Source organism: Caretta caretta, chromosome 15 (assembly GCF_965140235.1).
Source record: "Caretta caretta isolate rCarCar2 chromosome 15, rCarCar1.hap1, whole genome shotgun sequence".
Classification (NCBI taxonomy): Eukaryota; Metazoa; Chordata; order Testudines; family Cheloniidae; genus Caretta; species Caretta caretta.
The window spans coordinates 3,718,667-3,731,744 of NC_134220.1; the positions used below are offsets into that span (position 1 = coordinate 3,718,667).

Below are 13,078 nucleotides of genomic sequence, written 5' to 3' on the forward strand. Positions count from 1 at the left end.
GCCCGGGATCTGGGGCAGGGGTGGCTGTTCCGAACTGCTGCTTTAATTACACTTCCCACTGTGCTGGAGCAGCCTGTGGCTGGATCAAGGGCTGGCAGAGTGGCTCCCTCCATGCCCCATTGCTCATGCTTGAGTTGGGTTGGCTCCCCTCTGGCAAGGCCAGGGGGCCAGTGAACTCCTGGGCCTGGTGCTTCCTCAGTCTTTGTGTCCCGCAAGAGCAGAGTTCTCGTCCCCAGCACACGCTCCCAGCCCCCGGCCCAGGGCAGTGAGGCTGCGGGGCTGAGCAGAGGCTGAGCCGGGGATCAGGCGAGGTGAGCGAGCCCTCCCGCTGCAAAGTCCCTCCTAGTCATATATGGGCAGGCAATGGGAGCAGGGAGCCTGGAAAGTGTGACTCAGGCATGTCCATCACGCTGCTCCTTGTTAGTGTTTGGGCCTGTCTGGGGGCATCTCTGCTCCTGCTGGAGCCTCCCCGGCACGCGGGCCCCGTGCTGCGCTGAGCACGTTGCAGGTTCAGCTATGTCTTTATAAGGGCAGGGATTCTCCTGAGGCTGCCTCAAGCTTTTCCATCACAAACCCAGCCGGGCCTGTGCCTGAGTGCCCCGTGGAGGGGAGGGGGCGAACCAGCTGCCTGGGGCTGCATTTCCAGAGGCGCTGGAAGCAAGGGGAGCAGCAGGTGCTGGCCGGGGTCACCTAGGCGCCAAGCCGGCCAGATCCAGGAGGGCCCCCCAGGCTGGAGATGTCACTGCAGTGATCGCCCGCTCTCTGCTGCAGCGCAGGACTCAGTGCATTGAAAGAACCGTACGGGGCCTTGGCCTGGAGCAGGATGGGACGGCATCACCACAGCTGTATGAGTGGGGAGCTGCAGGGCAGAGGGCCCCTGGCGTAAAGTGGGCAGGGATGGGGGGGCAGAAGCCCTTACCCCCAGCACCGGTGCTCTGTGCTGAGTGCCCAGCAGACCCTGTGCCAGTCTTGGCTCTCACATCCCCTCTCCATGCCCGTGCTGGTGGAAGCAAGCAGGCACTGTTGAGGGAGGGGAGCAGGAGGTGCCTGCCCCCTCCTGGCACTTTCGGCCAAATGCCTGGAAGCCGCTGGCCAGCAAGCCCCTTTCACTCCCAGCGCCAGCATCCTGGCAGGGGGTGCCGAGCGGGGTGTGGCAGAGGGCTGGGTACCGTGTGTACACCGAGCCCTTGCCCCCCTTCCGGGTGTACAGCCCTGCCCGCCTGCTGAGCCCTCCCTTTGTGCAGATCAGCAGGTGGGGGCGAGACCAGGAGGCTGGGGTGGGAAGCCCGGACTGCAGGGCCGTGGGGCAGCCAGCTCAGCACAGGTTCTTGTGTGGGCCCCAGCTGGCTGCTGTGTCCCTGGCTGAGGGGGAGCCGGGCTCTGCAGCTGGGTGCAGTCGTGCGCAGCCGCTCCCCTCTGTTCTGTCGCAAGCCAGCGTCCCTTCACTTCTTGTCCCAGCAGTGCAGGCCCCGAGTCCATCTCAGCAGCCCACAACTGACTGGCTGCCCCGCCCCGGCGGCCTGGGCTGGCAGAATAACACACTGCAAGGGGTGCATGCTGGGAACTGTCGGCAGCAAACGGCTGGTGGTTGGAGCTCTGCCATGGCTCACTGTGTGACCTTGGGCAAGCGGTGCCTCGGTTTCCCCACCTGCAGAGGTGGGAGGATGCTGAAGGGGCTAATCAGTGGCTGGGCAGCACGTGGAGCTTCCTGGCTGGAAGGTTTCTGGGTGGTGTCAGTCCTGCGGCCCAGCTCCCAGCACTGTGCAGGAAGAGGGTGGGCTGGTTGGGGGGGTGAGGCTCCTCCCTCTAAGGCTTTGTGGGGCTGAGCTTGGGGGAGGGGGCTGGTACCTACTCTCTGCGTGGTGCTGTTGTTTTAATGCTGCAGGTGAGAGGTACTCTGCTGCCAGCAGCAGGCGCTCCCCTGCCTCTGTGAGGGGAGTCAGGCATGGGCTCTCTGATGCCCTGGGGGCAGGTCCCTCCCCCTGCAGGGCTAGCTGGGGGGATTTCCTGCTCTGGGCTCTGCCCCGGGCCTGAGCAGTGCAGGGAAGGCCTGGCCCCTGGCTCCTAGGGAATCAGCCACTTGCTGACAGGGCGCCTGCCCTGGGCACCAGGGGTGTGGTCAGCTGGGCTTTGCCTCAGCCCCTGCCAGGGAGCTGGCTGGGCCAAGCACCTCCAGGCTGTGCTGCGCACATGCTGGTGGCATGGGCCAGGCTCTCCCAGCCTCCAGGCCGTGCCCTCGCTGCTCAGTGCTAAGGGGCGCCAGTGCCCAGACAGACGGGGTGGGAAGGGGGCTTTGGTGTTGTGGGGCTTTTTCCCAGTGAATGGATGGGGTCCTGGGTTCTGGCTACACAGCAGCCTGCTGCTGTACCTGCAGCTGCCACCGCTGGGCGCTGTTCCTTCCTGCTGCTAGGTGTCTCCCAGCCTGCTGCCCCATGCCCTCAGAGCACCGGGGGCCCAGGCCTGTTCAGCAGAAGGGGCTGATGTCTGGGGCTAGAGGGATCCTTTGTCCCCCTCCACCACTCCCACATAGGGATCTCACAGCACTTCACAGGCACAAGCCACCTGGGCCCTCGGTCTCACCTCAGCACACACCAGGCCTGTGAACTGCCGCTGGCTGCACGGGAAGTCTGTGCCAGCACTGGGGAGGGGGAGGGGGATGCTGGCTCCAGGTTGTGCTCACCCCACCAGCCCTTGCTCCCTCTGCAGTTGGGATGTCAGATGGGCCTGAGTGGACTTGAAGGCACAGATCTCCCCTGAGTGTGAGCTGGGCAAGGCGTGGCACTGGGTTACCACGTCAACTCCATTCCTTCAGGCCTGCCCCTCCTGTGCTCCGGGCAGGGCTGCTCTCTGCTGGGGGGCTTGGCATCTCTGCAGAGCCCCAGTGCTCCCCCACTATTGCCTCATGATTTAGCCACGTGCCCCATTAAAATCCACTCCCCCCATTCCAGTCCCAGGTAGCAGAGCCTGGCCAGCCGGCGGGGAAGCTGCCACCTCCCCTTACCTGCACTGCTTGCAACAGCTGCTGTGGCCCTGTGGCTAGTGCCAATGGCTCCCAGCAGAATCTGACTCCGGGAGCCTGTGCTGGGGCTATGGGCCAACAAGGTCCTGCTGGGTGCAGAGTCTGGGCCATGCCCAGCCTGGTCTGTCTGTCCACACTGCTACAACATCATCTGTCTCTGCTGCAGCTTCCCCCTGCAGCCTCTCCTGGGGAGGTGAGAGGCGCTATGTGCCCATGTGGCAGGTGAGGGGCTGGTATAGCACTCGTAATCGTGCTGCTGTTACACATATTCCGGTGCTGCAGGTCGCAAGCCCAGGCCTGCCTGGGCTCCGGCCTGCCTGGGCTCCCACCCGCCAGCATCCTTCCCAGAGCAGGAGGACTGAATGGGCTCTGGGGCCTGAGCAGCCATGGAGGGCACCTGGCTGGGCCTCGGTGAGGTGTATGGATTGGCAGTGTGGGATGTGCCTGCCTCTGCCCATGCAGTACCTAGTCTGCCCATCTGCACCCACTCACTCCCCTAGCTTGTATCCCAGCAGGTCTTAAAATCCTGCTGGGACACCAGGGGCGAGCCTGAACCCAGGGCTGATGGAGTCGCAGCCTCTGCTGGGGAGCTGCAAAGAAATTGGCTTCTTGGGCCTGGGAGAGGAGGGTGAATCTGGGAAGGCTGGAGTGTACCCATAGGCCCCAGGCAGCATGGCATAGGCCTGGCACGCAGGCCAGCAGGCAGCCAGCTGCACTGGTTACCAACGGGGCAGTTTGCAATCAGGAGTGTTGGGGGGCAGACCAGCAGCCTCCTCAGCCACCGTTGACTTCCAGAGCTGGGGAAGTGGGAGGGGTGGGGAAGCAGTGCCTGAGGCCTTTGGAGGCCTTGGGCTACCCTGGACCTAACCCTGCGATCTGCCCAAGCCCTCAGCCTGCGGACATGAGGATAGGAGTTGAGGGCACTAGCCGGATCAGGCTCTTTGCCCAGGGCACCTGCTGCGGTGGGATGATTGTGCACATGGTGGGGGGGGGGGCTGATAGGCTGGGCCTGTGGAGAAAGGAACTCGCCCATCCTGGGGCGAAGGGGACATGGTGGCAGCAGCAGGGCATGCAATGGGGGCACAGGCTGGTGGCAGGTCCTGCTGCTGTGTTCTCAGCTGGGCACAGCCTGCCCTTGGCCAGAGGGTGGGAGGGGATGAGGGAGCACAGGGAGGAAGTGTGGGGGAGGAGGCTCTTGTGGGTGGAGGGGGCGAGTGCTGACATGCAGCTCAAACATAGGGCAAGTCCTGAGCGGTGTGTGGTCAGGGGCTCATGCAAACATCTGCCCTTATTCCGGGTGCCTGCCACCCCCATGCTGGTGCTGGAGCTAAAGCTGCAGGCTGCCCCGTTCCTGTCAGGGGGGCCAGAGGAGAGAGGAGGCTGCCATGGGACCCAAGGGGTGGGAACTGAGGAGGGAGACAGGTCAGCGACAGGGAGGGGTGGCATGTCAGCTCCCCAGATGGGTTGGGGGGAGCTCCCCTTTCTGTGGGCATATCCCAAGCACAGGTTCACACACAGGCTGAGGGCACGGCCCCCTCTGGGCACCACAGGCTGGAGGTGAGCCGAGAGGCCAGGGGTGTGTGGGATGGCCTGGGGCTCTGTGAGCACAGCTGCCCTCAAGTCAGGGCCAAAGTTTAAAGGCAACGGGCCCTAGCCTTGGGCCTGCAGCTGAGCAGGAGGCCCCTGGAGCCAGGCAGCTGAGGTGAGTGGGCATGGGGCCAGGTCACAGCTCAGATGGAGAGGAGCAGGGGTGGGGATGTGGGGGGGGGGAGGCAAGGAGGGCTGTGAGGAGAGAGAGCGGGATATGTGGCAGGTGCCAGCTGTGGGGGTGATGGGGCCAAGGCCCTGGCTGGCTGGTGAGGGCCAAGGTTCTGGGCAGTGGGTCGTGTGGGCAGGACCTAGGGAGAAGCTGGGCTGGTGGGCACACCACCCGCCTGGGCGTGCATTTGTCTGAGATGTTTACCTGAAAGGAGAGGCTGATGCACCAGGGTTACCCATGCCAGCTGGGCCCAGAGGGCTGCTGGTTGTGGAGGGAGCCCTGGGTGGTGGGCTAGTGCCTGTGAGCGGGGGGCCAGGCAGGATCTGAGCAAGGCCTGGAGCTTGGGGGCTGGGACCAGGCATGTGTGGGGTTTCAGCAGAGGGGAGGCTGGGTGAGCAGTGGGGCTGCAAGGGCTCTTGGCAGGGCAGGGTCTGGCCTGCAGGAGGCAGTCATGCCTGTGGTCCTGTGTACCATGCTCATTGCCCTCTCCCCGCAGGATGCTGGTTGACTGCATGCCCCTGGTGGAGGTGGAAGACATGATGATCATGGGGAAGAGGCCGGACTCCAAGTGCGTCTTCACTTACGTGCAGTCCCTCTACAACCACCTGCGGCGCCATGAGTTACGCTTGCGGCAGAAAGAGTTCTAGAGCCCCCCCGTCCTGCCCCCGCCCCCCCCCCCGTCCTGGGCACGGCTGCAGAGTAAATAGACCCACACTGCCCCTGCAGGGACCCAGGTGTGCAGAGGGGGTGCTGCCCACCCCCAGCAGACCTGCCCAGCCACCAGGCTGCCCCGCAGGGCCTGGGTGAGGCTGAGACTGGTCCTGCATTGTCTGTGCTCTGCCCCCTGGCCATGCTGCGAGCTCCCTCAATCTTCTCCATGGCAAGCTGAGCCCCCATGGTCCCTGGCCTGGTCCCCCTGCCAGCTTGGCTCTCACCCCTCTGTCCTGTGCTTTATATTGTTTTAAGTTATTCATTTTAAAGGAATTGTTTTTATGCTGTGCAATACCCCCGACCCCACTTGGGCTGGGAGAGCCCTGTGTACGTCTCAGGCTGGCTGTTTGGGCCTGTGTGCTGCGTAGTGGCAATGGGCTGGCATGGTGCTGTAGACACCTGGCCCAGGGGTTTGTCACTGGAGTTACATGGGCAGGTGAGTGTCCCCCACTGCCCTGCTTCCTCCAGGGCTTGAGGCCTGGGTAGCTGGTCTCTGTGTGTGTGTGTGTGGGGGGGGGTTCGCTGCCCTTGGGGGGAGTTGCCCTCCTTGGCACTCCAGAAGGGTGCTGCTCACACTCCTGCTTGCAGCCCTCTCCCTTGGGGACCTCCACACTCAGCACTGTGCCCACAGCTGGGGGCAGTTCCCACATTGGCACGCTGCTGCCCTACTGCTCACCCCCACCCCTAGGAGGCACCGCCATTGCTGGGACCCACATTCCCTTTGCCCTGGGGAGATGGACTGGAACCCGGTGAGGGGGTGGGCTCCTGGGGCAGGCCTTTCCCAGTGGGGCAGCCCCCCGGGGCTTGGCACCTCCCACTTGTTTCCTTAGCCCTCCGACCTGGCTCTGGGCCCTTTGCACCAAGTGCCACTAGCCAATTGTGTAACCATTTCTACACCCCCATAGACACTTGTATCAGCACCAGCCAGACAATAAAGTTCTGTTATACAGGGCCTGGCCTCTGCTCCTTGCCTGCCCTGGGCAGAGGGCTGGCTGTGGTGATGTAGTGGGGCCCTTTTCCCACTGCCCTGGCTCTGCAGGCTGCCTGGGTTAGCACTGCTACTGTCCCGTTGCCTGCGTGGGGGGAGGCATGGGGCCTGCACACAGTGTGCCTTCCTCTCCTTTAGGGGAAGGGCCCTGCACGCTCTCATCTGCAGCTCTGCCCAGTTCCGGCCTGGCCAGCTCCTTTCCCTGCCAGCAGGCAGGTGTGGGTGGCCCCAGTCCCTCTGCCCTGCTCCCCTCTCCACCACCAGCTCGCCTGTGATAGCCCTACCCCCTATTTTCCATCCCCTCTCCCACCCCCGTGGCTATGACTGCAAAGTAGATCCCGGTGGGATGAGAGGGATGGGGGCCTCCTGGAACAACCAGCAGGGCTGTAGTCTAGGGGTAGGAGGTCCTTCCACCTGCACCATCCCACTGCCCCATTGGTGTCCAGGTTCCTGCAGGGGCCAAGTGTGGGGTATGGGGGGCTTCTGAAGCCATGCTGCACCTGAGGAGGCTGCACTGTTTCTGGGGTGTCTTAATGCTGGGTGTATTCCTGGCTGAGCCACACTCCCATCCCCTCTGCTCTGGCTCTCAGCTCAGACACTCGTCCTCCCCCTCCTCACTGGCTAAAGCCCATGGCCGAGATCCCCAGCACAGGCTGGGAGAGCATCTCCCAGTGCGGAGGGAGTGGAGCTGTGTAGATAGCAAGATTGCTGTCCAGTTCCTGGTGAGGAGCACCCTGCAAGGCTCCCCAACCCATTTCCTGGACATAAGGCAGACCCCACCTCGGCCCCTGGCTCTTCTGCAGGCCGCAGCTCCTGCTCTGTCAATCAGCAAGGGCCCTGGCCTTGCCCCATGGCCAGCCTCAGCAAGGGGGCTTTCCTCCCCTGCAGCTGGGGAGCCAGCAGGGGGCAACTGGGTCCAGGCAGCCAGGACTAGCCCCTAAAAGCCACAGGTCTGGTCTGAGCCCTGCCCCTTGGAGCCACCAGCCACAGCCTGACTACAGTGCTGGTTTCCCCGCAACCTCCACCCAGAGCCCTCATCTGTGCTGACAGGGGGTGGGGGTGGTGTTTGCTGTAATGAGCTGGGAGGGGCTGTGTCGCTTCCCCCCCCAAGCTGGCCCAGCCTGCGAGGACCACCAGCTGCTCCCATCCCCCACTGGCTACAGCTGTGCTGGGCCAGCCAGCTGCATGGGACAGGATCCTCCTAATGCACCCGGGGGATAGGGCTCTGACAGACCCGCCCAGGAAGAAGATGACACACTGCAACTTGTGGGGTGAAGGGGCCTTTATTCCAGCTCTGGACACAAGCCCTTGGACCACAGCACAGATGGCAGGGAGCCTGCCCATGCTGCCCAGCATGCAGCGACCCAGGGCCCTCTGGGACTCAGCTCATCCACCCTCAGCACCCAGAGCTTTCAGCTGAGGGCTTCATTCTGTCCCTGCAGGCAGGGGGCACTGATGCACAGCACAGAAGCACTAGCAGGTTGGTCTGGGTGCCACGGGACTGCCTGTTAACAGCCATGGGGCTGGGCAGCTGACCCAGGGCTGGTATAGAACATATTGTGGGGGGCAGAAGCTGTGTCACACCTACCAGTGAGGTGGGTGTACAGTCCATACACTCCGAGCATGCACACCCACCCCCCCATGTACACTCATTCCACAGGCACACACCCCCATGCACACTTTTGGCTATAGATCTGGGTGTTCCTGGTTGTCAGGCTTCCTGGGGGGCTTGCTCTTGGCTGCGGGAGCTGGTGGGGAGGGTGTTCCAGGGCCCTGCTCCTTCGTTTGCAGGGTGGGCAGAGGCCTGGCTGGGGCGAGCTGGAACTCCTCAGGCACTGGGGCATCAGGTGCCTCCTTGCGGTAGAATCCCAGCTCCTGCACCAGCTGGTTAATCTCCTCCCGACTCATGTCACTCAGGGGAATTCTCTGCAAAAAGACAGGGATTGCAGTGCCGGATGACCAGCAGCCCCGGCCCAGCACCGACTGGCCTGCTGCTAGTCACAGCTGGGCCAGCAACTCATGCCCCTGCCAGCTCAGCTCCCTCCCACAGCTAGGACCAGGGCTCCTGTCCGTCCAGCACCATGGGCACCTACGGCTGGGCCTGCACAGGCAGGCAGCCTCCCACTGGCTTTATAAGCTGACTGTAGAACGCATCCCCTGCTGGGACAAGCAGCCGGGAGCTCCCCTACAGCCAGAGCTCCCACCCTGCTCCCCGCAGTGCCCCCTGCTGGGAGAGGCTGGGACAAAAGTACCCAGGAGCACCCCTCCTTCCCCACACCCACCCAGCCCTTACTTCCAGCTCCTCGTATCTGAAGCTGAGCAGCACAAGCTCAGGGTCGGCTCCGGGGAGATGCTTCATCACCAGGTTGTGGCTGGAAGGTGCCCTTAAGGATCCTGGCAGTGAGGAGGCAGGGCCCTGGCCTGGCATCAGCATCCCACTGATCATGGCCTGGGTGACTCGGACCTGGGGGAGTCCCATGCCTGGAAGTTGCAGGGTCCTCTGTGTCCGCTGGGCTGGGAGAGCAGGGCATGGGCCCCTGGCTGACGTGATACTCCCTGGGCTAGCTCCTGGGATGACACCAGCCCTAGCACAGTGTCCAGCAGGGCCTGGGGGCTGGGGAAGCAGGGGGCTGGGGCTCTGGCCCCAGACGTGGTGGGAGGCAGTTTGGGGTTTAGCCTCCAGCAGGTGGCTGAGCATCTGCCTCTGGGGTACAGCATCTCTGCTTCCCCTCCCCCCCAGACACAGGGACTTGATGCTATTTCTGAGGGTAAAGGGAGCTTGATCTCATATCCCCCATCCCCCGCAGCTCTGGACACCAGCCAGCTGTCCCCAGAAGCCACCACCGCATCCCACAGTGCTGGGCAGGTTAGTGGCAAACGGTCATCAGGCTCCAAAGTCAACATCCAATTGGGGTGAATGGGAGCTCTTGGCACAGGCTGTCTGCAGACTCAGGCAGGCACCACAGACCCACTGATATGCACAGGGGTTCACAGCCCTGCAGGCTGCAAATGTGAGCTTGGATCTTGGAGCCAAATCCTGGGTTTGCCAGCCCCCTCCCCATCCACAGCCTGGCCCAGCCCTGGAGCAGAAAAGGATACTACAGAGGGATGTCCTCGGTGACAAAGGCCTTCACCTGGAAGGGAGCAGAGATGAGTGCTGCCCCCGAGACACACACCCCAAAGGGGCCAGGAGGGCTCCCCCACACCGCAGAACCCCCAGGGAAAGCAGGAGGCTGCATGAGACCTGTGCACCTGCCCATCCTGCCAGAGCTGCCCTTACCCCTGTGGGGGAGGGGTTGCCCCACCACCCTGGCAGAGGGGTTTGGCAAAGCACGGTGATAGGCCTGGCACCAACACGAGCAGTGCCTGGGGGAGGAAGGACCCCAGGAGGAGGCCAAGGGGGTGTCCCAGTCCCCTGCATAGCAGCCCAGTGGAGGGGGTGGAGCTCGTTCCCTGTGTCCCCGGCCAGGGCGTGGCAGCACTCACCTCCTTCAGGCGGCTGAGCCATCATCCTCCGCAGGTCTGAAGGAAAGGGAGAGCACAGGGAGTGAGAGCTGCCCCCAGCTCCTCACGCCACCCCCTAACCCCACTGCAATCTCCCCACTATCCCCCCTGCAATTGCACCAGCAACCGCATCGCCCTGCAGCCCCACCTGTAACCTGCTTCCCCAGCCCCACGTGCCCTTTGCCCCCAGTAATCCCTTTTATAACCGCCTCAATCTGGCTTCAACCCTCCCCCATCCCCTTGCACCCACTCCATCCCCACCACCCCTCTGTAGGGCTCTTCCCCAGATCCCAAGGCCCCACCCTGCCCTCTACTCCATCTCACTGACCCCCACCCAGACCCAGCTGGTCCTTCTATGGTACCCATCAGCAGAGTATCTGAGCTCCTCCCAGGCTGTAATGGGTTGGGGCTGGGCAGGGCTTACACCCCCAGGTCAGACAGTGAATTGCCAGGGTCCCACAAGGAGCCTGTGGCAGAGCAGGGGTCCCCAAGTTCTCGGCCCCAGCCATGGGGTCACCCTTCCTCTCCTCCCCTGGGCATGGTGGACTGCTCCTAGTTGGACCCGGCCCCTCCCCGCCTGCCCCTGCCCCACATTGGGCTCCGCCAGGTCGCCAGGAGAAGCAGAATGCCTGGTTGCTATGGTAATGAAGCACACATCAGGTTGTCCTAGTAACAGGTCACATTAATGGTTTCCAGGGGAACTCACAGGGATGCTCCATCCCCTCCCCAAAGCAGAGTTTGGGGGTTCATCCCTGCTTGGGCTGTGCCTCTCCCCACCTTCCACTGGTGTGTGGTCTCCACCCAGCTGCCCCATAGCACTGACTGCTGCTCATGGATAAATGGAACCCCTGCCCCAGGTGATCCACACACCCACCCCCGCCATTCCCCAGCTTCCCTGCGACCTGGGGACCCCTCTCTGGGATCAGGGGGTGGGGGAAGCCGATGGCCACCTGCCCCTGGTTAATTGCTGGGTGGATGTTGGACCCAGTGGGTAGCTCGTCTCCCACACAGTCTGGGGCGCTCAGATCGCAGTTCTGGTTCAAGCCCATCTCCCCGCAGAAGGATTTGGGGTACCCCGCCCAGGGGGTTAGGCAGACCCCCGCGGCACAGGGAGGGGCAGGCTCTGGGTCCAGCTGGGCTCTCACTCCTGCCCCTGCTGCCTCCGGCCCGGCCCGGCCCGTGCTCCTCGCCCCAGGCAGCAGCCTGGCTTCGTTGCTCGGTGCGAGCGACCGGCTGCGGGCGGTCCTGCTCCAGCCCCCCGGGGATCAGCCTCCCCCAACCCCGGCTACGCGGGTTCCAAGCACTGCCACAGCAGCCTGCTCACGGGGTCCCCCTGGCTGGGGCGGGGAGAGCCTGGGGAGAGGGCTGCCCCAAGACACGGGCCGGGGAGGCAGGACGCCCCTCCCCGCGTCTTGCCTGAACACCCCAGGTCCCTGCAGGACGCTCTCCATATCCCCAGGGCCCGGCCTGCCCCCCGATCCCCCCCAGCGCCCGGCCTGCCCCCCGATCCCCCCAGGGCCCGGCCTGCCCCCCGATCCCCCCCAGCGCCCGGCCTGCCCCCCGATCCCCCCCAGCGCCCGGCCTGCCCCCCGCTCGGCTCCCCGAGCCCCCGCCGTTACCTCCACCTTGCCCCGGGCCAGCCCCTGCAGTTTCCCCCAGTCCGGCTCGTAGGCGCGCAGCGGCGCCAGCAGCAGGAGCAGGAGCAGGCGGCGCATGGGGCCGGGCCGGGCGTGCAGGGGGCTCGGAGCGGAGCCTGCTGCTGGGGCCGCTGCCACGTAGGTGGGAGGGCGGCGGTGCAAGCTGGGAGCCCCGCCTGTCCGGCCGCGAGGGGGGGCTCCGGCCCCTCCCTATGGCACCGTGGCTCGCGGGGCATGGGGCTGGGGGACAGAGCGGGCCCCTAGGCACTGACAGCCCCCGGCTGGAGCTGGGGGGAGGCACCGCTTCCCTCCCCACTACCACACGGGCAAAGTAGCCCCATGTTAACTCAGGGGCATAAGCACAGGGGACCTGCTGCTTCCTTTCTGCACCTACAAGCAGCTGTATGGAAACTTTTTAAAGACACCATAATAGAGGCTCAATTTAAATGTATAGCCCAAATTACCAACCATAGTCTGAGAACCAAAAAAGTGGGACGGAGGCGAAACCACAACGTAAGAGAAGCAGCGAGAGGCAAAAGGCCTCCTTTGCAAAGTGGAAGTTAAATCCTAGCGAGGAAGGAGCATAAACTTGGGCAAATGAGATGTAAAAATATCATTAGGAAAGGCCAAAAAAGACTTTGAAGAACAGCTAGCCAAAGACTCCAAGAGTAATCGTAAACATATTTTTAATTATATCAGCAGCAGGAAGCTGCCAAACAACCAGTGGGGTGACTGGACGATTGAGATGCTAAAGGAGCACTCAGGGACGATAAGGCCATTGCGGAGAAACTTAATGAATTCTTTGCATCAGTCTTCATGGCTGAGGATGTGAGGGAGATTCCCACACCTGAGCCATTCTTTTTAGGTGACAAATCTGAGGCACTGGCCCGGGTTGAGGTGACATTACAGGAGGTTTGGGAACAAACTGATAAACAGTAATAAGTCACCAGGACCGGACATGATTCACCCAAGAGTTCTGAAGGAACTGTAATGATGCTGGCTTTGGTGGGATCCAACTGAGAGTACTAATTTGGACAAATTGCTTAAAGCAGGGCAGTTACAGCCCAAGGCTGGGGTTCCTTTGCACACCAAGGCAAACCAAACCAGCCAAAAAGAGAAGACTTCAGTTTCACCCCACTGGCTAACCATAAGTCACATAAGCAATTCCCTCAGACACTCCAGCTTCCCAGTATCATCACCAATGCCATGTGTTATGAGGATGTCTGGTTATGAAAACCAATACCCCAGTAAAAGCAAAAAGGTTTTCTTGATCCCAAAGGACCAAGCCCCAGACCCAGGTCAATATACAAATCAGATCTTACCCACAAATCACGCTGTTGCCAATCCTTTAGAATCTAAAGGTTTATTCATAAAAGGAAAAAGATAGAGATGAGAGCTGGAATTGGTTAAATGGAATCAATGACATCCAGTAATGGCAAAGTTCTTGATTCAGGCTTGTA

General features: G+C 62.6%; 2 protein-coding genes across 6 annotated transcripts in view; one reads left to right on the top strand and one right to left on the bottom strand.

Moving 5' to 3' along the window:
- The window catches only part of SMTN (smoothelin), a 52,687-nt gene extending 46,246 nt beyond the window's left edge, over positions 1–6,441 (top strand). For 4 of the 5 annotated variants that reach the window (XM_075120173.1, XM_075120176.1, XM_075120175.1 and 1 more), the window contains one exon: positions 5,275–6,441. In XM_075120173.1, the coding sequence (XP_074976274.1) occupies positions 5,275–5,425 (151 nt within the window). In that variant the 3' untranslated portion in view covers positions 5,426–6,441. The remainder of the gene's footprint in view (positions 1–5,274) is intronic. The other variant, XM_048822018.2, reaches the window with a different exon arrangement.
- Positions 6,442–7,741: 1,300 nt separating this feature from the next.
- Positions 7,742–11,765, bottom strand: SELENOM (selenoprotein M). The gene is made up of 5 exons (XM_048822028.2): positions 11,601–11,765; positions 9,964–9,999; positions 9,577–9,611; positions 8,771–8,849; positions 7,742–8,403 (listed from the first exon to the last, which is right to left on the bottom strand). The coding sequence occupies exons 1-5, from the start codon at positions 11,694–11,696 to the stop codon at positions 8,164–8,166; spliced, it is 486 nt and encodes a 161-aa protein (XP_048677985.1). The 5' UTR covers positions 11,697–11,765; the 3' UTR covers positions 7,742–8,163.
- Between the last annotated feature and the right edge of the window lie 1,313 nt (positions 11,766–13,078).